Source organism: Ursus americanus, chromosome X (genome assembly GCF_024610735.1).
Source record: "Ursus americanus isolate L20-20 chromosome X, mUrsAme1.1.p, whole genome shotgun sequence".
Lineage (NCBI taxonomy): Eukaryota > Metazoa > Chordata > Mammalia > Carnivora > Ursidae > Ursus > Ursus americanus.
Window position 1 is genome coordinate 87,758,303 of NC_142164.1, and position 26,098 is coordinate 87,784,400.

General features: G+C 49.4%; 1 protein-coding gene across 8 annotated transcripts in view; it reads left to right on the forward strand.

Moving 5' to 3' along the window:
- The window catches only part of CASK (calcium/calmodulin dependent serine protein kinase), a 349,106-nt gene extending 323,554 nt beyond the window's left edge, over nucleotides 1-25,552 (forward strand). For all 8 annotated transcript variants that reach the window (XM_087859504.1, XM_087859498.1, XM_087859502.1 and 5 more), the window contains 6 exons: nucleotides 872-987; nucleotides 7,838-7,918; nucleotides 8,028-8,108; nucleotides 10,440-10,642; nucleotides 17,119-17,202; nucleotides 20,144-25,552. In XM_087859504.1, coding sequence (XP_087715630.1) covers nucleotides 872-987; nucleotides 7,838-7,918; nucleotides 8,028-8,108; nucleotides 10,440-10,642; nucleotides 17,119-17,202; nucleotides 20,144-20,320 — 742 coding nt within the window. In that variant the 3' untranslated portion in view covers nucleotides 20,321-25,552. The remainder of the gene's footprint in view (nucleotides 1-871; nucleotides 988-7,837; nucleotides 7,919-8,027; nucleotides 8,109-10,439; nucleotides 10,643-17,118; nucleotides 17,203-20,143) is intronic.
- The last annotated feature ends 546 nt before the right edge of the window (nucleotides 25,553-26,098 follow it).

Here is a 26,098-nt window from a genome sequence, read left to right on the forward strand (position 1 = left end):
TCGGGGACCCCTGGTTGGCCCACAAGCAAAATCATCAAGCAAAACCACCTGTGGCAATATCCTGAAAGGCAAATATTTGCTTAGATTAAACCTAAGGGGGGTAACTTTTTAATAACATTTGTGCTGAATACTGTAATCACATAGGAGAAAATTAAAATGTTCTGATTGTAATTCTAACTGGATTTAATTAGTGGTTTTTTTTTTCTTAGACTAGAATTGCCATGTAGTACTAGTACCATCTATTAAGCATCTACTGTGCCTGCGACTGTGCTGGGGGCATTATGTCCATTGTTTGGTTCTAATCCTTTACAACAGCCATGCAAGAGGCTAAGCAACTTGCCAGTAGAATGTCCTGGCCAAGCGCGTGGGCTCTGGTGCCAGACTGTCCTCACACTCCCTCCCACATAAACTGTGTGATTTGGGGCAAATTACTGAACCTCTCAGTCCTTTGATCCCCTCATCTGTAAAGTGGTGACGCGATTTCATGTGTTGTTAGAAAGGTTAAATGAGTTAATACGTGAACATTTGCTAGGAAAGCACCTAACACTAAGTTGACACAAGGTAACGAGTGACAGAGCCGGGAGTCCCCCAGAGCTGTCTGAACTCAGAATCCCACGCTCTGCCCATCTGTTTAGGTTGCTGGGCTGCATTCTCAGTTAGGAGGTGCCGCGGGAATGTGATGTCATTTTATTGTAAGCCTGTGTTTTTAAAACATCTCCGGGAAATTGTTGTGAAAACCAAAGAGCAAGCTTTATCTTGAAAAGTCTGTGAGGAGTATGTTCATGCGGGTTTGTAGCAAGTCTTCAAAGGAATGATTTTTGTCAGTGGACAAGTTTACAGGAGACTCTCTCTCTCTCTCTCTCTCTGCTAGGCGAGTCGCTTGCATCGCCATGGAGAAAACCAAACAGGAGCAGCAGGCCAGCTGTACTTGGTTCGGCAAGAAAAAGAAGCAGTACAAAGATAAATACTTGGCAAAGCACAATGCAGGTAGGGAAACGTACAAGTGTGCCTGAGGCCGAGTGAACACGGCAAAGACGGAGGTAGAGCTCGCATTTCAGTTCCGTCTTCCAAGTCCTCCAGCCCAAAATCCCACCCGCTGAGGTCTTCGTCCGCCTGCCAAACTTTAAAAGCCCCTGCGCGCAATCATGATGGTCATTTGCCAGCTGTTTGATAGAGCTCTACTTCCTAGGAAGAAAATGCTATTTGCAAATAGTCTTCCCTGGAACTAAAAGGACCCAGGACATTCAGTCCTCCCCTGAGAAATGACGGTGAGAGTTTGCGGAGTCACCGGGGTCCTTGCCTCCTTGCTGAGATTGGTCTTGAGCAAATATCCTCCCTCCTGGCTCCTCTCGGGCCCTCGGACACAGCCCTGGGGCACATTGCTAAGGGCAGGGGGCGCTCTTGACAGAGCTGTGCCACAAAGGGTCCGGTGAGCGGGTCGAGAGAGTACCGATGCTGTTGGATACTAACGGGCATTTGGTCGGTTCCTGTGACAAGTCATCTCCCCACCCCCGCCGCCCACCCAGTTATTTCCTTGCGCCTAAAATACCAAGAGCATGATCTTGGCCTTCCTTTCACGCTGTTGGTCTATATGAAAACTTGCGTTCAATGTAAGTCAAAATACTCGTTCGCTAAAAACTGAAATGAATGCCAAAAAAAGCATGATCCGTCCTTGCCGTAGAATTCCCAGAAGACTCACGGGATGTAAGTTAAGCTAAAGGAAATGCATGCTGATATACAGAGTGGGGTTTACTTATTTTCACTAACTTCTCAGTAGGACTCCTTTTTTATAAGGGACTTGTTCTGAGTAATGGCAAGCCCTGATACTGGCATTAGATTAGTTCCCAAGGTTTCAGAAATAACTCCAAAAGATCAAACATGTGGCCAAAAAAAAAAAAAATCAAATGAATACAGTCATGCGTACCCAGTTTGACAGTATAATGTTTCTGACAAATATGAAATGCACTTCTGTCTGTGGAATGTTATAACATGTCACTAGCATCCACCAGGGGAAATTATTTACAAACTCTGAATTGCTCATTTCTTAATTGGCAAGTAAAAGTACACATTTTGAAATACTGCATCCCCTGGAGTGAATGGGGTGGCCACAGGGGTTCATTTCAAATGGTTCAGTTAAATGAGTCATTCCCTTCGTGTTGGCCACACTCTACCCCATTTTTAATTCCAATAAAACATATCCTTTCTGATTCTTTACCACTACAGAGCACTAGTCTGATAATGGCTTTTTTTCGTTTTATAAAGGGAAAAAATATTTAAAGCAGATTAAACATAGTTTAGCGACTGTTAATTGTAAATGCTCAAGGAGTACTGCTTCTTGAAACCATTCACTGTGCTGCCAGCAGAATGTCATTTAACACAAGATGTCAGCGGTTACTGCCAAGTCATCTTCATTTCCATCAGCTGCTAACAGGCTCACAAGATGTGTTGACATTTTATATATGTATGTACATACATACATATATAAAACCTTATTTTTTATAATTGTAAATGATGTCTAGATATAGCTGGCATTATAATTTGAACCTAGAAAGAAAAGAAACTTGATGGCTGATTAAGGTTGTTAATCCATCACTAGCTTTATTCTCTAATGGAGGGCATGTAGACATAAGTATTCAACATGCCAATATTCTTTAATTCAGCTGTGAGGGAAAATAAGCCAGTGGATTGGAAAACTAGAATCTCTCCATTCTGACAAACTGTTGACTCGTTCACTCAAGAATTTTGTCATACAATCTGGTGGCCGATGTTTTCCACAGTTCACTTTTTCCATTCTTCCATCACGGCCATGGCCGATCTTCCACTGGCCCTGCCCGACTCCATCACAGGCGGTGCTCGGTGGTCCTGCAAACGCACTTGTAAGCTTAACGGGCATCCGGAGTGCAGCAGGGTCTGGAATTAGCACCGTTGAGTGGCCGCGCGGCCTGGGCAAATCCCTTGGCTCCTGTGGGCCTCGAAATGAGGGAATTGGGTTAGTCAGTGAAGCATATCCTCTCTAATTGTTAAACTCAGGGCATCTCAGCTTCTTTCCTCACCGGGCCTGACAAATGGTAGCATTTAATGAAGCCAGGCACTCATTTACTGCCCCTCATCTCAGGCTTGAGTTCTGGCAGACGCTGCCTATCCAGTTCAAAGTGTATCGCCCTTGATGAGAAAAGGCAGGAGGCTCATAGGGGTGGAATAGAATTGCTTTTTTCTCTATCATCTTTGCACATTCCGCCCCCTATGCAAAACCACGAACCCACCTTAAATTCTTGTAAATTTATAACGTGGCGGGGGGAGCCCCACCGCCACCACTGTTTTGTTATCTTCAGCATTTTCCTAAGCAATGGTCTTCTGGGCCTCTGAGCCTTCCCCATCATGCTTACGGTCCCTTCTGTTAGTATTCGTCCCTGCATGTGGGACCCTCCTTTCACACCTGTTGATGCAAAGTCTCAATGTCTTATAAGGCCCTTGTGGAGCCACTCCAGTTTCCTTGTAGACCTTGTGTCTAGGCGTATTTGTGATGGTCTAGTCCGAATGTCCCTGCTGGGATCCCTTGCCCACCCCCCACCCCAAATCAAGCCTCATGAGCTCTCCTATTGGTGTTTCTGCTCAGGGGAAGATGTCCAGCTTTTTTCTTGGACTTTCTGAAGCATGCTGCCTGGCAAGGCCTGTCACCGTGTCTTCGGGCTCCTTCCCCTTCACCGACCAACCCTTCCATTTTGTTCACGGCAAAGTCCGGAGGGACCATTTACTTAGTGGTCACCTTTACTTGACAAGAGACGAAATTGTCAGGAAAGGGAAGTCGGGTATTTTATCAGCTGTTCTGCTTTGAGCCGTAATGAAAGGCCATCCGAATATGTGGCGTGGCCTATATAAGGAACTGATGTGAAAGAAACAAAACTACCAAACTCCGTCAGTATGGCGGATGCTTTGAGAACTTCCAAACATCGTATTCTTTAATGCCAAGAACTAGCCAAATGGGCTCATGGGCCATAAATCAAACTGTGTTTCTGAAGGATTTTTCTGGCTTTTTCAGAAGTTGATTGTCAAATATAGCAGGTGGGAGGGCGGGAATCTTCTCATAGTCCTCAGTGAATCCAAATAAGGGCCGTATGTCTCATTTCCTGCTTCAGATCTTTGAGAATTCAGCATATATTGATGGCAAGATCCAAACCTTCTCATCAAATTCTGAAGTTGTTTATGTTTGTAGTAAAACTGAAAGATGGGAACTTCATCAATGTCTAGAACTGATGGGAACGATGATACTAGAATTGTTCCCATTTCTGTCACCAGGACATTCCACATATCTAGCTAAAGCAGGATTCTGTTCAAACTGTGTCACCTACATCTCACATCATAAAATGGCAGTCTGTTAGCTGGATGTGACCGATAAATTAGTTTTGCTTTCCCCATACATGGTATATGAAAGAATTGTAACCAGATATCACTTTTGAAAATCGGACATTTAACATAAAAATCTGGGTTTCTGCCTTGCCTTGAAAGAAAAGAGAAATGTGGCGACACTAGGCCCCCTTTCTCCCGTAGCGCCGCTGGGTTGTCAGTGTCCCTTCCGGCTGGACACTTGTTCCCCAGGACCCAGCGTCCTTCCGCTGCATTCTTGCACCCAGTCCACGCACCCAAACACATTCGCTGTCCAGCCGCTGCCCGGACCCGAGTTACCAGTGCATGAGGCCTTTTCTGATGGGAGGTTTTTACAGTATTTAAATATACTTAGAGTTCCAAATGAGGCAAGGAATCGACGCTAAAGGCTTATTTATGGAAAAGACTCAACTAGAAAATACTTACCTAAACACATAAAAGTGTCATGAATATTGAGTAGCTTACCAGGAAATCAGGATAATATGAGCAAACTATGCCAGACAGTATTTCTGAAGCCTTGGGAATAGATTTGATTATGGTGTGTGTAGTGGTTACAGCAAATACATTTTCTGCAACGCGTAGGAGATGTTTAGCCACATAAATCTGATGCAAAAAGCATTGTCAGGCTGCTGGAACTATACTCTTGAGGCATTGAGATTCCTCAGCCCTAGGACTTCCAAAATCAGTTTCAAGATCAAGTTACTAACATAAGCTTGAGGGGAAGAAACAGTCTTCATTAACTCATTTTTTTTTAACTATTTGTTAGAGCCCTGAGCGGTGGTATTTCAATAGCCCGAGATAGTCCATTTACATACGTACACATGAACCCAGAAGGTGTCCACAGTACCATTCATAGGCGTGCTTAAATGATGCTTAATACCACAAATTAGTAGTTGGTTTTTAAAAAACTATTACTTTTTTCTCTTCAATACAGAGAACTCTTAAGACAACAAAGAGTGGTCCATCATCTCACTGCCCTGTTGGCTTTTTTTTTTAATAAAAGTAATAGACACCTTTGATTTGAAATTGCAAACAATACAGAAAGGTACAAACTGAAAAGCAAAAGGCTTCCACACCTACACTCCCTGAGGAAGGTGTCTCGTAACTATTCCCAGACCAGATTTCCATGCATATTGCTAGTAAATCAAAACCCACTGGCTTTTATATAAGGATATTGTTGGATTTTTATTAAAATGAGTTTGTTTCTTAATGTGATTTATTTGCCTCGCGTTTAGAATATTGCATGGTAAAGTTTCTTTTGTGCATATTATACTTTTATTTTACTAATATATTAAAAGCCATATTTCAATGACCCCTGTACATTTTTCATGCTGTCTTACTCCCAATGGCCTCTGTGCATGTAAGTAACCTGTTGAGTGACTATGCCTCTTTGTTTTTGATGGTTTCCTTTCATTCAGTCCTCTAAAAAAAAAAAATCCGCAAACAACACAAAACTTTTAAAAGTTCAGCCTTTAAGTGTTCTCCTTCTATTCCTTGTATGTCTTATTTTTAAATATTCTGTTTTATTGTTTCTCGATCCTATGACCATGTGCTGATTTCATTTAGACCAGAGTAACCTCTTCATGCTACTCATTTATGGTTAAGATATCAATGTGTAACATACCTGTTCATTTGTCTGTGGTGTCGACTGTTGATATCTAACTCATTCTTAATGTGTGTTTTTAAAAAAAAAACGACCAGTCGTAAGTGGGTAGGATGCCATTCCGAAAGCTTGTGCCATCGTCATCTTGCTCTTTTGTGAGATGCTTGATTATTTTTCTATATTAGAATAGATCAGCTGGTCGATGCACCTCTTTCATAAGCATCCTTTTTCTCGACGGAAACCTCGCTCAGAGGGCAGTGGGTATAAAAAGCGATGCCGTAAGCACTCCTGCTTTTCTTTCTGCAACTCTGACACTCTGTAATCATTTCAGCATGACCAGCCAGCTCGAGCACGCACAGAACCTCGTGTTCGTTTTGATTTGGGGAGTCTACCATTCTAAACACAGAAAGCATTCCTTAGTTTTTAGCTGTTGCTAGAGAACTAAAGACACTGAGTCAACCTTTCTGGAATCAAGCTATCAAAAGGAAACAAAGGCACGGATACCCATTAACATGCACTAACCCTTACTTTAACACATTGTATTTCTTTTTTTTTAATAGTCTGGGAATGGTACTTTTGTTCGTTTGTTTCTGATCTGTTGCACTCGAGAGTATCCTATTTTGCATTTTAAGGTTCTTTGCTACTGGGAGGATCACAAATGTTAAGGACTGAGCTGAGAGCCAAAAAACATTTGGCCGTTTTGTTTCTGGGAGGAGAAGCTTCTCTCAGCGATTGACTGAAGCATCCCAGAACCCCTTATGGCACCGTGGAATCAATCATACCGAATTTATTTCAACACCGCTGAAATCTAGAGCTTTATTGAGTCTTCTTTAAAAAAGATATTTCAGTGTGTGCCTGGCAACATTGGGGTATTACCACGTGGAAAACTATTACAGGAAACATTGACTTGTGATTTTAGCCTTCTTGTGAGAATTTTCACATGGACTACCTTGAACTTCAACAGGAATGGTCATCCTCTCGGGAAGGTTTTTTGTAACGGTTTTGTTAAGAGGCAGGTTTCCAAAAACTATTTTTGAAAGCATTTCTTCTCAGTCTGTAATGATCAGAGAACTCCCCTTTTGCAAAGGTTTCCGAGCTCAGACTCTGCTTCATGCTTCTTTCCGTTCTGTCCATCCTGACTTACCGCACACGGGCTGACAAAGTTCGGGGCCTGGGGAAGCATGTTCCCCTACTTAAGATACCCAGGACTTTCCATCAAATGGATAGCTGGGTTACAGTAAAACTTGCGGGATGCTCATTTCAAAAGCTTGTGAAATCACTGTTACAGAACTTGACTTTGAAAGAATCTAGCATGCTACCTTCAGCAACTCTGTTGAAAGAAAGAACCATGAAGTTAAAGACCAGCTGTCCATGCATCTCTCATCCATCCCTAGAGATAATCTAGTGGCCTCTTTCTTAGTTAACTTTAGTTACATTCATGCTATATTCATGTGGGTCACTGTCTGCAGATTTTTTCTTTTTAGTATTGCTGATTTCTTAGAATTGCAAAAATATGAACAGCATGTGGTTTTGAATGACTTCGTATGACTTGTTGGATACCGCATGACAAGATATGCAGTATCTTTTAGAATTTGGACTTTTATGCATGTGCTCAAAATAATCTTTGGATGCCCCTGTTTCTAAAGTGCATTTTCATGGGCTTAAAAATGAAATTTTCTCCCAAAAGGTTATAGGACTAAAATTACACGTAAGGTACGGACATAAGTTGGACTCCTATTTTTTGAAGACATGGTTTTACTATAACTTTAGTTCTGCCAGTAAAATTATGATTGACGTACATGAAAAACTCCTTCTATAAATTTACCTCTCTTCTAACTCTTTGCATTTTAGTGTTTGATCAATTAGATCTTGTTACATATGAAGAAGTAGTAAAACTGCCAGCATTCAAAAGGAAAACACTAGTCTTATTAGGTAAGTTTGATTGTACAAGTGGAGTGGCTTTCTTGGTCTCATCTTCAAAACATTCTGCAAGTCTTATTAACAATTGTCAATTTCACCTTCTTTTTAAAAAACAACACAGGTGCGCATGGTGTTGGGAGAAGACACATAAAAAACACCCTCATCACAAAGCACCCAGACCGGTTTGCATACCCTATTCCACGTAAGCAATGTCTCCCTCTCTTTTAAGTGTATTTTTTCTGGTACTTTTTTAATATTGTCATTGACATACTGTTTTCCATCACTTAAGTAATTGCTCATTATGGGAAATTTGGAAGATCCAAAGTCAAAGCAGAAACTGAGTTAACAATAATCCCAACCCTACCCCCCCCAGTAATGGCCCTATAAAACATTCTGTTGTAGACTCCCCCAGGCTTCTCTCAATGCAAATGTAGGTTGTATGTGATTTGTTGGGTTGTTTTTTTTTGTTTTTTGTTTTTTTTTAACAAAATTGGGCTCATCCATCCTGTTTGTAACCTGATTTTCCCAGCAGAATGGCATAAACATGACTCAGGTGAATTATTTTTCAGAAGAATGGATCTGAATGATGGGATAGTTTTCTTGGATAGAACAATGTTCTCCTTAAATGTTCCCAAGTTAATTGACTTTCATCCCTTTGAAAACCCAGTGTGTTATCAGTTTATTATAAAGAATTTTAAATCTGTAACATTTTTATTCCCTTATTTTCTCTGTCTTACCCTTAACTTCTTGCCCTCTGTTTCCTCAACTATAAGATGAAGAAAGTCCAGAAATGTACAGAGTCTGAGATCAGCCTTCCAGCTATTACTTATCCAGTGCCTTCCAGAATCCGCGTCAACACCACTTGTGGGTTTCTCTATTCCCCAGAGAGCTGTGAGGCTTCATAAGACGACATGCTCCCTCCAGGGCCCTGTCTGATTTACACAAAAAAAGGAAATTCATCAGATACCATTTCAGTTGGTCCCTCTGAGATTTTCTTAGGAAAACACTTTCAACTGTTCTTTTACTTCTTATGTCTAGATCTTGAGTACAGCATGCTTACCTAACATTTAGTTTCTTCTTGATCACATGACAATTGAACCTCCCTGTTATTAAATGGCCAATTAGCTAGCTTGGTTTTGAAGCATACCATTGCCAACCTCGGTCATGAAGTCCCTCTCTCAGATACTGGACCCCGGATGTGTATAGAGCATATGTTTACCTACCGAGATGACTAAGGATAGTACAGCGCCAATGCATGATACCACTTCAGCTTCTCGTGTGCCTGGAGAAAGAGTTCTTTAAAACCGGCACATGTGCGTGCCCGTGAGCACCTGTAAGTTCTAACGGTCTAGCTGGGGCAGGAGGGCGGGGGAGGTCCCCATGGGTTTGGATCCATGCACACAGCGAAGAGGAGCAGTAATTTGTCCTTGCTCAAGGAAGTTAGTCGAAAGAAAGGGAGGGGGAAGGAGAGGGAGGAAGAAAGGAAAGAAAAAAAAGGAGAGAAGAGAGAGAAGGAAAAAGAGGTGGGAGTAAGGAAGATTTAAACCAGTGTTCCTGGCTTGTCTAGAAAACCATTTTCTAAACAGTGGTTTGCAAACACTGGTCCTGTCAGTATCCCCCAGAACTAAGACTTACTTGCCGATATTTTAGGGTAATACCCTTAGGTCAGGGGTCAGCAAACCTTTTCTGTAAAGCACTAGATAGTAAATATTTGAGGCTTGGACGGCCATCTGGTCTCTGTCACAGTCTGTCAGTGTCGCATGAAAGCAGCCATAGACGGCATGTAAACAGGCATGGCTGTTTTCCAATAAAACTTTATTTAAGAAAACAGGCCCTATTTGGCTCGCAGACTTAGTTTGCCAATTCATGGTGTAGGTCTTAACTAACTACTGAGGCCACATCTGGCCAAGGTCATTGTGTTCTCAATGTAGTACACCTTTTGCTGTATTCTAACAATCTCCTTTAGGAAGCTGCCGTAGACCAACACTATCCAATAGAACTTAGAGAACTTTCTCTGATAGTGGGAGTTTTCACTGCACTGTCCACTACAGCAGCCAGTAACCACACCGAACCCTTGAAATGTGGCTAGTGAGACTGAGGAACTGACATTTTCATTTTATTTAATTTTACTTTGTTTAACCATATGTGGTTTTCCATTTTTTTCTTAATGCTTTTTTCCTTCTGCTTAAGACCTAACTGCGTTAAGGCGTACAGTAAGTTCTGTTCATCTTGGGTCATTCAGTGTCTTTCTCCCGTGGTGACCCACGAAGGAGATGAACTAAATCTCATCTAAACACCAGAAGATTCACCAAACTAAACAACTAACCAGCTACCGTGGTCTGATGTCACACAGATAAATATAGTGTCGAGAATTTAGTTCTACAAAGCTACTGGGGGTGGGAACAGGGCACGAGACACATACCAAAGAAGCCTCCGCTTATAAGAAGAGATGGGGCTTGGGTACGTCCTTCGGGAGAGTCAGCTCATGAGCTCCACCTTTTGAGCCTTTCAGGATACGTGACTTTCTTTGCAGATACAACCAGGCCTCCAAAGAAAGATGAAGAAAATGGAAAGAATTACTACTTTGTATCTCATGACCAAATGATGCAAGACATCTCTAATAACGAGTACCTGGAGTACGGCAGCCACGAGGACGCGATGTACGGGACGAAACTGGAGACCATCCGGAAGATCCACGAGCAGGGGCTGATTGCAATCCTGGACGTGGAGCCTCAGGTAACGCGCGACCGCTCGCCGCCCCGTCGGCCGGCCTGCTCAGCCTGGGTTCTGAACTCCAATCTGCCCTCAGGACGGCAGGGCGGTATCCGCAGGGCAGGCGTCGCGGGCTAACGGCCTCGAATGCGAACGGACTGCTCACGGGGCTCGGCGCATACGCCGGGTAGTTCGGCGGCAACAGCGTGCTCTTCCGAGAGTCCTTATACTCAGAAGCCCAGTGAGAGTCCCTGACTGGGTCCGTGCCGACCGGAAATCCGCCAGTAACTCGACCTCAGGATGAGACTGGCACTCGGTTATCACAAAGCCCCCTTTTCCCCTCTCGGTACGGCTCACACCGGCCCATCAGAGCCTCTGCCGGCATCTCATGTGAGTCAGCAGCAGGGATCGGATCCCGGGGCCTGGGGCCGGTCGGAAACACGGCACCGGCTGGAGGAAGGCAAGCCTGAGTGAGCCCAGGCCGTGCCAGATGGAGCGGGGATGGAGACCCACGGTGGTTCTCGGCCTCCACTGTCCCTTTACTGAGGATGGTGCCTGGGCCCGGGCTGAAACTGGGAGGGATATGGAGAGCTTAGAGGACTCCGAGCCAGACCCAGGAATGACTGGATGATCTGTAGGGAAGGCCTAAGCTCGAAGCAATGGGAATTATTCAACTCAAAAAGGAGAAAGCCACACTTCAAACACGTAAGAAAGGCCTTGAATCAAAAATGCTGAAGAGCTGGGGCACTGGGGGTGGGGGGAGCGTCAGTCAGCAGAGCATTCAACTCTTGATCTCAGTGTCGTGAGTTCGAGCCCCACGTTGGGCATAGAGAGGACTTTAAAAAAAAAAAAGCCGACAAGCTATTTTTTAATCTCCGAGGACAAACAGAGCAGAAGGGGGACTTAAAGCCCAGTAGGAAGGATGTAGACACCGGGGCGAGTTACAGGAGAGGCTCGCGGGTGCTGCTGTGACTCCTGGGCCTGCCATTTCTAAGACCTGTCTGTGCCCCACATCCCTCTCCCTTACAGATAGAATCACCTGCCCGGATGGCAGACCAGCTCCCCTCAAGCAGGCCCATTTCGCCAGGCTTCCCTGGCTGCCCCAATCCCTGTTCAAGGGCCACCATATGAAACTTGGTCCCCTTGCCCTCCCCAAAGGGAGGACAGAAGCTGGGTCAGCCGGGTCCGTGTGACCTGAGGCCTGACAGCTCAGTCACTAGGCTCCAAGATCCTACCGTCGTGGCCAGTGCGCCCCCCCCCCCCCCGTTTCCATCTCATGGCACCTGTTAGGGTTCTTGAACTTGGAGTCTGGCTGGTTAAGGGGCGGGGGAGGAAAGCAACAGAGCAGTGAATGCCGTCCAGTTTACTTAGCAGTTAGCGCGGACCTGTAGAGAAGGAAATAGATGACGTGTCACCTAGTGTGGTTTTTGTTCAACTCCGAATCCCTCCTTACTAGGGATTGGAAAAATCTTCTGGCCAAGGATGGCTAGAGGCAGAGTCTCAATCCTGGGCGTGGTCTTCGCCATCCTCTCCTTGGGTTCCACACTGGTCTTCACCTGAACGTCATTTTCTGCTGGTAGTAATGTGTCGAGCAGTATGCTGGCTGCAGGGCCCCTCACCGCCCCTCCGCGTTACCCAGGTGCGCTTTCGAGGGCTTTCTGCCCTCCCTGCTGCCGCCACTATCCTCCTGGCGCCCAGCTCTCCCCACGCCCTTGCCCAGGCACACATCGCTCTGCACTGCCAGGCAGGACACACTGCACGGCCTTATCAGGACAGCCCCAGCGGTCACTTTGACGAGTGGCACTGGGCACCAGAGCACCCCTCACCCCAGGCTGGGCACTTTCCCTGCTCTCCTGACTGCTGGCTGAGCTCCCGGCATTCCTCTCTCCCGCTTTCCTATGTCCACCCCTCAGACCTGTGATCTTCAGGGCCCCCCACCGCCAAGGGTGGCAACAGGGATCGCCCGGGTCCTGCTCCTCCCGTTGGTCTGGTCGACCACGCTGGCCCCGTCTAGACTCAAGCCCGGTCCCACTCCCACGGGGTCCACACCTGCTGGCCTTTGCCCTCAGGCTGCCCTGCCTTCAGCCCCTCTCTCCCCGGGCTGAGCAAGGCCGGCGCCCTGCCTGCGGGAGGCCCGGCTCCAGGGCACTCCGTCTCCTCGCCCTTTCCCACCCCAGCCCGTCTGACTCCTGCCCCCCAACTATATCTCGCGGACAGCTTGATTCAACCAGCTTGTATGGAATACTTACCCTATTGCAAGGGTCATGTCAGGAGGTAAGAATACAAATGGGCAGCTGGTGAGGATGAAATTCATCCCTCAGTGTACATCAGCAGCTCCCTAAGGGGAGAAATGCCACGTGGCATTCTCAAGCCCACTCCCATCTGCCTCTGCCGAGCTGTGCTCCGTAGAGAGACCACCCAACACTGGTGTTTGGCTCACTGAGTTTGGGTCTATTATTTCGTGCTATCTTAGCTTATTTTAGACCGGTTAGGCCTCATTGAACACATGTCTAATACTACCTGTTAAGGTGCTGTGGCCCAACTCTAAACCTAGAGGGCTGCAATAAAGAAGATTAAGCTGGAAGCAAATTCGTAACCTAGCCTCTTTTAAAATGAGAACAGGATGTGTTCCTACCGTACTGTGTATTTTGCAAGCATCAGTGCTCTTTCCCGACTCTTCGGAACCCTGAGACAGAGGTGTTGACTTTCGTAGACGAAGAACCAAGGGGTAAGGTAACTGTGACTCGACCAAGGTTTTACAGCCAACTGAGAGCGAGGTCTGAACTTGGACCGTTGGTCTGGGCTTTCATACAGTCGGCCCCGGCCTCCTTTCACTGTTCCATCCTGGAAGAGGTGACCCTGGGAATTCTTAAGCTCGTCCACCTTGTATGTAGTCTTAAGATTTAAATCTTCTTTTAGAAAAATCGCTAAGGCAGTCAAACCCAAGGAAGAACTATAGAACTTCTTTCTCATGGGAATAAAGCCGCGGCTCTGGAAGTAATCTGTGAATAGCCGCAGGCTGTCGCCAGAGTTTACCGTGGTGGTTTTCCATTTCAGATCTTAATTTTATTCTGGTTTATCCATTTGCTGCTTTAAAAGTTCACAGTAGCAGAATATTTGTGGCTTTGCTCTTGCCCACAGAGGGAAAGGTCGGCCGCAAGGGGTGGTCGGGGTAGCTGCAGTCTTGCTCGGAAGCTACACTTTGAAACAAGAGCCAGGTTCTGAGCTGGGGGTTGTTTCGTGCAAGCTGATCTCTGGGGTCACTGTGCTCTTCCTTAAACCCTGACAGTTCCGCACCACATGGCTCAGACACGCCTTTGTGTACTGTTTCAGTTTGCAAAGCAGACCCATCTTCGAGATACCTGCCTTGTAGGTATTTGGTCAAACCTGTTTTCGTTCCTCACGGGTGGTAACCAGGGCCGTTCAGGAGCGATGAAATCAGTTTGTCTCTGCAGAAGAGAACTAAAGACTTAAAATGTTAAACTAATGGTGCTTTGGCTGTTTGAATCCATCTTTTCAGCAATCTTTCTAGAGTCCCCCTTCTCTCTAGGATTCAGAGAACCATCCTTCCCTATAAATACTGAAAAATTTGTGTCTCGTCTTCAGTCAGAAAGGAAGAGGGTTTAGAGACCTCTTGAAGTCCCCCGTTAACAGCCTGAGGGAAGGGAATCCTTGTGAAGCAACTCCAGTTGCTGTCCCTGGGGTGACCCTGAGCCTCGGGCAAGCCGAGACTGCACAGAAGCCCCCCCGGAGACCCATAAGTAGAGCAGAGTATGGGGACAGAGTCCTTCAAGAACCACGGAGGAAATGTGTGTTGACTCTGCCGAAGATCTGAGGGCTACTAGACAAGAAAATCTCAGTCCTTAGTTGAGGGGTCTTTTCATTTTTGAAAACAGAAAAAAGAAAAGAACATAGGCTAGAAATCAAAAATCAAAGCCCTGAAAAGGCTCCCGTGGCTCCTGTGATGGGCATGCGGGTTGGCGCTGACCTTCCCGGCAAGCAGGACAGAGGGGGGGGGCGGGTCCTGGATCACGTAATTCCCCTCTCCTCGAAGTACGCCAGTTCTTCCCTTGGAATTAACTGCTAAGGGAATAGAACCGGTTCTTGGACACGAGGCAGGGGGACGAGCACAGTCTTCGGTGACCGCTGTGTGCAGTAAGTGCGGAATGACCTTCTGGATGGATAAAGGCGAAGGGCCTGCGTGCGGCGCAGAGAAGGGGAGCGTGTTTTCTGGTTTTGCTCTGCAATACCAGGTTAGGACTTAAGATATTCAAAGAATAGGGCGGCTGGCAGGCTGGGGACACTGAGCAGAGAGAAGACCATTTCACGCCTGGGCTGTCATCCTCCACTTCCCCCATGGGTTCCATTCAGCATCGAGGCCGTGTGGCCTTCCCATCTGGCCCTCGGGTAGTCAGGGACAGAAGCAAGGGTAGGAACCGTGCGCTGGAAAATCTTCCCAGCCTAGTTGCCCAGAGGCTGGCTGTGGGTGGATGAGGAAACCTTCTGTCTCCACTGACCCTGCAGCCTCCTGATTAATGAGCACAGAAAAGATGGGGGGGGGCAAGATAATATTGACAAAAGGGTTTCTAAAGGAAGATTGCCCGTTAAGCTCAAGTGAGCTGTAGATGCACTTTTCCATGACGTTCGTTCCTTGCTAAAGTCTTCAGTCACAAAAGGGTTGGCAAAGAAACTGCCAATTACCTCTGTCAAAAATGAGCATAGGCAGTCTTGAAGAGCTTTCTCAGAGGGGAGTGTGACGTTCACACCTGAAGCCCTGTGATAAGAACAGGTGACACGACATGCCAGGTTCCCTTAACCCGCCAAGGAGCTCCTGTGTCTGAGATTCAGAAAGCTAATCCCAGTGCACGCGAAGCTTGCGCTAAACCTTTGTCATCCAGGCGCTCTCTCCTGAGCCCGTATGTTCAGGGGCCAGAGGCTCCCTTCAGCCACCAAGCACAGTGCCCTCCGGTCGAACATTTTCTGCCAATCATACGTGCTGCTTCGACATTTTCATTTCAGCATAAAGAGCGTTTAGCGAGGTGCCGTGTAGGGCACGAGGGAGACGACCAAACGAGACCCAGCCCCTGGCCTCAAGCGTCCGGGCGCTTGCACGTGTGGCACGGCAGGTACCCTGGGGACACCCGGGAGGGGCGCTGGACCTGGCTCGGAGCTCACAAAGGACTGAGACAAAAGAACACCGGTGCCAAGTGCCTAAGGCTCACTCAGGCTAGCCAAAGGGAGGAGGGGGACAGAGGGTCCAGGCAGAGGGAGTAGTAAGAAAAAAGCTGGAAAACCAGAGAGAGCGTGGCCCTTTCTGGAACTGGAAGTCATTCAGTAAGGCCAGTCCGCAGAGGGGAAGGGGCAGAGAGGAGCTGATGAGGTAAGCACGGGCCAGCGCAGGAGGGAGGGAGCCGGCACTTATGCTAACGAGTGGACATTTAATCCGCAGGCCAAGAGGGAGCCGCGGACGGGTTTAGAGCAGAGCAGCAATACAGGGGGATTTGCCTCGCCAAAAGATCGGTCATTCTAGCAGCAAGCTTTAGTACAGAGGCAGAGCGATCATTCTAATTGCTACCACAGTAAACCAGGCAAAAGAGGAAGAGGAATAGGGCAAAGCAAACGATGGAAAAGCCACCTAGAAAGCAAACTGTGCAGATAACAGAATAGACACGTTAGGTGCTCATGTGAAGGACAGCAAGGTGTTATCCCCTTGGCGCAGACAAATCAGTGACACGTCGCTCCCTCGTGAAGCGTGCGCCTGCGGATGCTGGGGTTTTGTTCTATGGAGGGGAGTCCATGTCCTCATGGGGAGAGCTGACGAGTAACCCCGTACCAGAATCCAGTCCTCGGGCGTGGCGCCAGCTTGGCTATGTGTCTGTGTGGCCCAGGAGCTCGCGCTGCTCCAGGTGATTATGCAGGGAAGGTGACCGAACCTGCCTCAGAGCTCCCCCTCCCTCTGTCGAACGCAGGGCCCCTCCTGGGGGCCTCCCAGCTACCTGGGGCCACAGAGCTGCTAGAGGGGCTCCGGCCTCCAGCCCCGGACCAGGTCTCCCGGCCCCCGGGCACTCTCGGCAGGGTGCATCAGGAGGCATCGGGAGTGGGATCAAAGCCTGGCAGTGACCGTGGCCGGGGTGTGCTGGCCCCATGCACCCCGGCGCGCATTTCCTCGCCCTTCCCGAGGCGGGCCACCATTCACAGCCAGGCTCAAATGAACGTGAACCAGTGTAGTCGCTGTTGGCTTTTCTGAAGAAAAGAAAGTCCGATTGATTCGGGAGATTCAGAAGAAACGTCCGGCTTGTCGCCTGTTACTTGCTGGTGGCTGTTGTCCATCCCTGGGAAGGAAAGGCGACCGAGGAGTTACTGAGACAGCTGGTAAACGTGCGACCGCCTTGCCAAATTTTGAGCCCCAGGCCTGTCCAGCTGTGGGATTTCGTGCAGACTCGTGTGACAGCCACACCCGTTGGCCCTTGGTCTGAGTCTCCCGTGTGCTTCGTCCGCAGGCGCTGAAGGTCCTGAGAACCGCCGAGTTCGCGCCTTTTGTCGTTTTCATCGCTGCGCCCACCATCACTCCGGGTCTCAACGAGGTAAGGCTCGCGCAGCCCGTGGTCCGGGGCCACGGCCGTGGGCGCTCCGGCCCAGAGCCCCGTCTCCGCCAGTCCGCCGACGGAGGGGGGGCGGTGGCTGGCCGGGCCCGCTGCCTCCTGACGGGCACCCCGTAGGAAAGGCGCCACCCCCAGGCCTGCTTTGCCGGGAGAGAGCTCTAAGGAAGCCAGGACCTGGCCCAAGGGTCCCGAGGGCGCCTCTGGAGGGGGACCCACGCAGGTCCCCGGAGATGACTCAACCCAGAAACGAGCTCTGTCCCCTCTTGGGCCAGCTCAGCGGCCCAGAGATGGTGCCCCCCCAGCGTTGGCGTCACCCTGTAGCACCCGGATGACTCCGAGGGCCTTCGTGGCAGGGCGGACGCTCAGGGCGTTCCGGTGTGTCTGGTAAGTGCAGCAGTGTCCAGCTGCCCTAGGCTCCCCCTTAAGAGGAGACTCCTGCGCGGTTATCCGTGGCTTGGGCTGGGCCCACGCGCCCGCAGAGGGCTCTTGGCTCTGTTCGGCGATCACCTGTCGAAACCCACCGAAGCTAGTGACACTACAATCAGGGCTTGGGAATCGCGCCTTGTGTACGTGTGAGGAAGTCAGTCTTTACACGCCCAGGTTACTCATCTCTTCAGTCGTTCTTCTGTGTCCTTCCGTTTGCAAAAGGCGTACCCCCTGTGAGCTTTGCCTCCCCGCCTTCGGTAGCACACCAGCAGGCCCGAAGCTCCGTATCGTGCTAAGCGCTTTTCCTTTGGGTACCACGTATTTTTCTTGAATTATCATCTTTGCTTTCTTCGTTTTTGTTTTTGCCTATTCTCCTGCCCTTTTACTAATTTTCCATAGCTGCCAAAATGGTGCAGAAAATTGCCCGTAAGTACCAGCTCGGAGGTGATGAAATACAGCCTCGTTTTCTTTCCTAGATTTAGACTGTAGACGCTCTCTTCCCATAAAGCCTAGCTCTTGCTGTTAGAATAGAGGCATTTTGTTTCCCGGAGTTGAACCCTGCGCGTGCGTGAGGCAAGCCAGCAGACCGGCTGTGGCCGAGGAGGAACCCCACAAATAGAGCTTCATCTCGTACGGGCCTTAAGAGGGTAGCTTTCTGTTCCTGGAAAGAGAGCTCCCTTTAAAAACTGAGGCCGTCAGCCCTAAATGTCCTTGCGCGCTTCCATCAGCCCGGCTCCCGCAGCGAATCGTAAACTGTGCTAGCGCTTGCTGCAGGCCTGACCGTGTCTCCGTGGATCCCCTAGCCCGACAGCGACGTGCCAGGAACGCACCTCCGCAGACGGCAGGGCGCACTCCTGGCCTCGGGCGAACGAGTGCCTCCCAAAATGGGGCTTTTGCGTTGTCTGTCACGAAGTAAAGCCACAGTGAAAATACTGTGCTTCTTAGGCGCCAGCAGAAAGCGTGGTGACAGGACCTTCGAAGGTGGCGATTAACAGAGGTCGCATCTGCGCGGTAGTCGCCAACAGCCAACGTCCCAGCACACCTAACATCCCGGTAGAAGGCGACAAAACACGAGGACGCTCCTCCCAGAGCGTCCCGAAAGAGTAGACGGAGCCCCCAGCCTCCCTGCTGTCCGTCCGCCCCCAGCACGGTGCCACGGTGGGCTCGGGTGACCTCACTCTCGGTCCCTCTCCAGGGAGCTGCAGCCACAGACGGGCTCCTCAGGAAGGGTTTCTCCCAAACAACGGGTGGGCCGCAGAGACGGGCCTCACCGTGGCTCCCAGGTCCCGAAGGCACCGCACCCTTTAGTTTTTCCGAAGGCGCGCCTGGGGCACCACGCGCCTCCGTGTCCTAGTAGCGTAGCTTCCGTCTGGATGATGGATTTAACGCGCCTCAAAGCCTGTCCGGCCCGTATTAGCCAAGTGCTTGTTCTTTTAAGGAACACCTAGTAAGCACTTACTGTGTACACGGTGCAGCGCCCAGTGCTGGGCACAGCGAGGACGGGGCACACAGGACAAGCTGACGCTCTAATTGGGGGGAGAGATGCGAATCAGATAAGCGGGTACGAATTGCTCTAGACCTGTACACCCGGCCCGACCCCTCACCCACCTGGTGCTGGGGGAGAAGGGGGGCGGTTGACTTTGAGTTCTCTGGCCTCATGTTTGAGTTTGTCCACTGAAGGTTCAGTGTAACAGTATCTGCCCCGCGAAGATCCAGAGGCCGACTTTCGGGTGGCCCTTAAGGATCTCAGGCTTGAAAGAACTAACGTGAGACTCGTGTGACCAACGAGGGGCCCCGCGGGGCCGCCCTCCAAATCCGCAGCAAGCCGGCCGAGCGGAGGAAGGCCCTTTCCGGAGGCAGGGCCCCCGAGAGTTGAGTAGCTGCTGCTCCGCCAGCGTCCCCCCCGCCCAGTCCTCCTGCCCGCTGCCCTGCGTCCGGCCTAGGCCGCCTGACGTGGTCGCTGAGAAATGGCCTCATTTCTTCCATTATTTGTAACATCCAAAAAGCTTTTGCCTCTGGCATCCGCCGCTGTTGAGTGCGGCCCATTAGATGTAATTGAATTCCTGGAACACTTTGGATCTCGAAGTAGAAAAGGGGAAAATACAACTTAATTTGGCCAGAGGCGGCGGCTTCTTGATGCAAACGCACCGGGGCTCCGGGCGGAGCTGCAGGGCGGAGCTGCAGGGAGCCGGGCGCTCTGTGCCCGAGGGCCTGGTCTCTCTGGCCCTGGGGGTGGGGGGCGGCACGCAGCTCCTGTTGCAGGGGGAGCCGGCGGGCTGCAGGCTGTTCCTCGGTAACCTGGGGCCCGTTGTCACCTCGGTCACGAAGCGGACCTGGCCTCAGTGGCCAGATGCAGCACATCAAGGTCTGGCCTTGACCGTGTCTGCCCCTGGAAAGAGCCGAAATGTGGGAAGAGAGTGAATCCGGCTGACTTCTGTCTCCTTTGCTCCTCCCTTCCTCCCCCCCCCACCCCGCCCTCCATCCCCTCACTCTGCAGGATGAGTCTCTCCAGCGCCTGCAGAAGGAGTCCGATATCCTGCAGAGAACATACGCACACTACTTCGATCTCACAATTATCAACAATGAAATTGATGAAACAATCAGACACCTGGAGGAAGCCGTTGAGCTCGTGTGCACAGCCCCGCAGTGGGTCCCGGTCTCCTGGGTCTATTAAGCCTCTCCCCAGTATCTGACGCCCACCCCGGAGCCACCTCATCCGTGGAAAAGCCTCTTTGTTATCGGCCTTGTGTCAGCAGGTCATGGTCCCTAGAGACTACCTAGTTGTAGTGTGACCTCCCATTTATAATTATTGTCATGTCCGAATAGATAGGAGGAGAAAAACAATTACACACTAATTTAAAGAGACAGTATCTTTTTTAATCAGTTCTCCTAAACTTTAATAAAATGTATCTTTAAATGTATGTATTATTCAATCCTTTGGAATGTTATATTTTTGGAAATCATAGCTTTTTATTTCCAAGGCCCCTAAAAACTGCACAAAATAGATGCTGCTTTCTATAATCTATTTTAATAAACAATGATTCTGTTACCTTGACTGGGGGTGGAACACTACATTCTTTTTAGAGTCTGATTTTATGGATTGGAATATCTTTCTTTCTTTCCTTTATTTATTTGAAATAATCAGTCTAGTGATTACAAAACAGTCATAAATTTTTAAAGGCCTTTTTTCTTTTTTTTTTTAGACTAGTATTTTTTTTTAAGTCCTTTATGTAACATCCAGATAATGTGATACTGTCTCTTTGAAGCACCCTGTAAACCTTTTAGAGATTTGAAGTTGGGTCTTGACTCTTAATGCATGTGGACAGTCGCGAGCGTTTATGCTGTCGGTGTGTCTGTGTTGGACAAAACAATCTGTAATCTACAGCAAAGTACATTCCGTTCACGGGGCACACCCAGGGGAATAAGAATAAAATGCTATTATGACTAAGTTGTAAACCTATGCACATCCCTTGCATTTCGGGCAACTTTATAAAAGAAAACTGATTTTTATTAATAATAATCATGTAGTGAAATGTGTTTGTAATTTTGTCTCAATTTAATTTGTTGTAAGGTGGGAGGGGGAGTTGCTGGTTTCACCATTTCAGATCTGTGTTGTCTGAGAGTATTAACGTTTTAATTAAGCAAAGAAATGAGGATTTTTAATATGTATGTAATTGTTTTAAAGCACCCATTTTAAGAGAATATACTGTGCAATGAAGAAACCAGTTTAGGCATTTGCTATAAACTGAATTATTCCAAAAGAATAATCTATAACAGCCCTGTAAATTCCTTTAAAATGATAACAGGACAGTTTGACCAATTTTTTTTTAAATATACTTCCTTTTATGTGTTCAATAATTAAATGCCTTTGGGTCCTTCATTTCATTATAGATTTGTTCAGGTTTACAAGCCGATGATCTTTTAGATTTTATAATTCATTAGATGCTCACTGAACCACGGAAGGCCCAGGCGTGACCGTCAGTTGGCAGGACAACACCGTTCTCTGCCGGAGCACAGCTCGGACCGCGTCTGGCTCCCAGAGCGCAGTGCGCCCGAGGGCCACCCGTGTGCTGGAGGCCATCTGTGGTTGCTCCTTCCTCTTGCTGTCTCCCTTGGCACAGGCGAATCATCTGTCCTTGTTGCTTTAGAGACATTAACCATCTCATCGTCGTTCCACGAGGTCCCGTTCTTCCAACCCAGGAGATGCAGGCTGGGGTTTTCCGACTCTTGGCCAGAGGTCAGTGGAAGATTCTTCAGGAGAGTGTCAGGGTGTGAAGTGGTTCTGGTAACCTGGGATCCTTGAGAAAATACCATCCTGGTCGCTTCTTGTCGGTTAGATGGCCTCATCGCTTTGTGCCTTGGCAGGGTGCGCGGGGCGCATTGTCTTGAAGGACCGCGCACAGAAGGCAGTTGTAGACCTTGTCAGGTGTCCCCCTCCTGTCTCACCAGCTCTTCTTAAACGGTGGTTTTTTCCCCCTCTCTGATGTTGTCCCTTGTCAGTGACGGATGAGTTTGCAACTTAGCAGGTGTTGAGTGCCCGGCTTCTGTTGAGGCCCCACAGCAGGGGGACCAAACGCCAAGCCAGAGACACCCTGGATGGAGAAGGGCAACCCCAAGGGTTGTCTGGAGCTGTGCTAGGATTGGTTCAAATCTAACCAACACCAAGGCCAGGCAGTCATTCCCGTGATGGTACTGGCCACAATCCGGGCTCTTCTCGGTGTGAAAGTGCCCGCTCTACCTCTCTTCCAATGAAGCACAAAGAAAAATACAGCTAACACACGGGGAACGCCAGCTCCCTCCCTCTGCTAGAAACACTCACAGCCCCTCTCAGGCCCTCGGAGGCCACATCTCTCTGAAGCCACGCTGACAGAGCTGGGCGAAGCAGAGAGCAAAGCAACGCCAGTTTCAAAGTCTGCGGCCCCAGGATTGAGAAGCACTTAGCGCTCGTCCTCTCTTCTCGATCGGAGGCGCCCGGGCAGGCGCTGCTCTCGCCGCTGTGCGGATGGCAAAACCCCTGCACCCAGAACTCACTCTGGCCAAACTTCTCAAAGAGGTCATCCGCTCCACTCGCACAGGCCCTTCTCGAAAGCAATGTCTTTATGACCCACCAGGAAATACTTAAATTCAGAGTCATTTCCGTACAAAACTGCCGTTGCTACATTACAATCATCCACTAAGCAGCCAGAGAAAGTACTAAAAAGCTTCTTCACTGCTTCCGTTCCATCAGCAGAACCATCCCCCCCCCCCCCGTTTTAAAGACCAGAGCAAATGATTACAATTATTAAATCTTATCACTGGTCAATTGAGCCATATTCCGGAGGGTTCCCACCCAGCCCCACCCCCCACAGCCAAAACGGGGTGTTTTTAATATGCGGAATCATTGGTTAAGGAGAAGTGTCCTGATTTTCTTTAATAAGGTACGTGCAGCGTATTCCATTTTAACACTAAAAAGAAAATGTCACTCAATTCATCTGGACGTTTTGCCAGTGTCAAGATAATATGGTAGCTTTTTAAAACGCAATTAAATGTATCTCCTGTCAGATGAAGCGGTTTAAAATATTTGCTCAGAGAAGAAAATAAATGGGTGACCTACTTCTTGCTATTTGCATTCAGAAGGCCTCTTCTGAGCCCATCCTGCTGGTGGCGGGTGACCTCAAGAGCCCGCCCTGCACGAAGGACCCAGCGGGTGCATCTCTTCCCCACATCCAGCCCCATGTCGCCGCCGGGGCAGCCGGCTGGCTGTGGCCTCGATGGCCCCGTGATCTTGTGAAAGCTTCTGGTCTCATTACTGCAGAGGAGAGTTCTCGTTGCTTTTCAGAGCACTCGTAGTTACCTGTTCATTAAGGCTTCGAGTTCATTCCTTGAAAAAGTTTAGTGGAGCCACCCTGGGGGCGGGGGGGAACGGGACAGCGGCGATGCCCAGAGTGGACGCTGCCCCTTAGGGACAGGGAGCCCGAAAGCAAACTCCCATCTCCCACCGATGTGCTGTCCTTTTGTTCATTCCAGGTCCATCTCTTGGGACTAAGAGAACGTGCTGCCAACGCTAGCAAGAGGATTTTCTCATTAATGAGTTCTATTTATTACACCTCCCACGCAGCCCCCCTTGGAAAGGGAAGGCCCCTGGCAATCAGCATTCCAAAAGGAGCCGCTTACGGGCCCCCACCCTCCTCCTCCTCCTCCTCCTCCTCCTCCTCCTCGCTTCCTATCATTAAACAGACGTGTGTGTTGGGGGCAGTTTGTTTTTCCAGAACTGAACACAGCTTCCCAATTCCATCCTCTTCACAAGGGCTGAAGATGCGGAGGCTGATTACGGCCTGTCTAGACTAAAGGTCCCTGAGCACCTTTCTCTTGCCCGCGCCTCTAATTCTCCTCTTGGAAAGGCTTCTGCTCCTTGATGCAGCTTGCAGAAGGGCTACGAGCTTCCCTCGCGCATCATCGTTTCAGTTGGTAGAACGCTTCCTTTTCTTACCCCTTCAGAAGTAAGGTTTTCCTCTCCATTTGCCGTCTGCGGTTAAGGGACGGTGCCCATCCGGCGTCTACTGCTCCATTGGCTTGGCCGCCGCTCCCTCATCGCTTTGCCTTAAACTTGGAGTTCTCGGAAGCCTCGGGTCCTCGGGCTTCGTGGGGGAAGCGCGTCCAGGGAGCGGGAGGCAGGCCGACCAAGGGCATGTTCGCTGGTCCCCACCCCTTTCATTCGCTCCTTTCTCTGCCGCTCTCGGGCCGCGGAAGGTCGGCAGACCCAGCCCGCAGGGGGTGGGGGGGACGGCCCCGCCATCTCTAGGACAGGCCCCGCCAGTCTTAGCCCTTCGGAGGCAGAGAAAATCCAGAGTGCCCCCCCACCTCTCACCTGACCCTCCATCAACTCTCTTGAACCTGTGCAAATGGACTGAGCAAAAGAAAATGGAAAGTGACGTTTGTCACCACACCGGAGTCCTCGTTTCTGGCCCCAAGCACAACTCCGTACCGAGGTGTGCTCGGAGAGCCGGGGTGCGGTCCCTCCTCTCGGGCCCGCGGCCAAGGCAACGTGCCCCCGCGCCAGACAGGCCTGGGGCTGACCGGCTCAGGGCGCAGGGAGTTCCGCCTGGGAGCAGAAAGGGGCGCTCCTCCTCAGTGGGTGGCCCCGCCTATCGTTTTCATTTTGAAGAGACCAAGAACTGGGGGAACGGACTTCCAGTCTCAGCTGTGTCCTGGAATGACGCCTGGGCGGGCAGGGGGGCGGGGGGGGAGGGGGAGGGGAGAGCCAGCGGCCTGACCCACGCGGGGGCCACGCCACCCTCACGTGCCGAGGCCGCGGCACCGTGTTCAATATCAGTGCGGGTGTGTCGCCCTTCAAACTCAGTTCTGGGGTTGTTCTGCATAAAGTTTTGCCAACGTGTTCTTTTTTCTGTATGTATAATTGCCTTTTTATAAAAGGTTTTGAAGTATTGTCTCAGTGATAAAAAGAGAGCGATGTTAACAGTTGTTGTATATTTCACCATTTCCGGTTGTAAGTATTTGCAGGGTACAGCAAAGCCTTAGCGCACAAGAGCATTCGTGCAGGAGGGGTCCTTCAACACCCAGGAGGTGAGGGGATCGGAAAGGTTCGGATTCTCTGTAAATGTCCCGCTTTTCTTTCTGTGTGTATCTATTTACATGCCTTAGCACACGCCCTCCCGCCCTGATCCCTCTGCCCTGTCGCCGGAGCCACCAGAGACCGCTGGCGCGCTGCCAGTGACAGTACAGCTCGATGGAACCCTCATCGGTTATCTCTTGTGTGACAGGGGAGGAAGAGAAACTCCATAGTATTCTTTGTAGAATATACATACCTGTAGGATGCTGTGTAATGGGAAACCATAGAATTGGGCTTTTGTCATTTCAAAGTTGGAGAAATGTATGAATAAAATGTATAAAACACGAAAAGGCACTTGTCTCCTCAGATCGCAGGCCACACAGCTGGGGGGGAGGGGGGGCAGACCACAGGAGGATTAGAGGGACAAGGAGTTCCTCTCCAGGCTTCAGCCTCACAGACCTTCCCACAAATGCGCCGCAGAAGGGGACATCTTGGGTCGGGGGGGGGGATGGGGGAGGGGACGGGGGGGCAGAGAGCAACCTCCCCCCTCTCTCGGCGGAGCACATCCCTGGCTCAGGGTTCACCCTGGCGGTCACGGTCTTCAGCACAGCGGGCACAGACTGCATCCTGAGAGCAGTTCAACTTTACTTGCTCGCACTTGGGTGCCGATTTAAAATAGCTTCGGGTTTAAAAAAAGAGGAAAAAAAAAATCCAAGTGTGACAGCTCCCAGAAATAGAAGTCTAAATGGATCGGGGCGGCGTAGGCGCCCAGCATGGAAAGCACGTCTCTTGTTTGAGGTCTGCCTTGAAAGCCTCAGGAGGAAGCCTGCTGCCCTTGGTGTGGGCCGCTTTGCTTGGGTCTCGGGCTGGAGTCTGGGATACGGCCCCTCGTGTGTCTCAGTG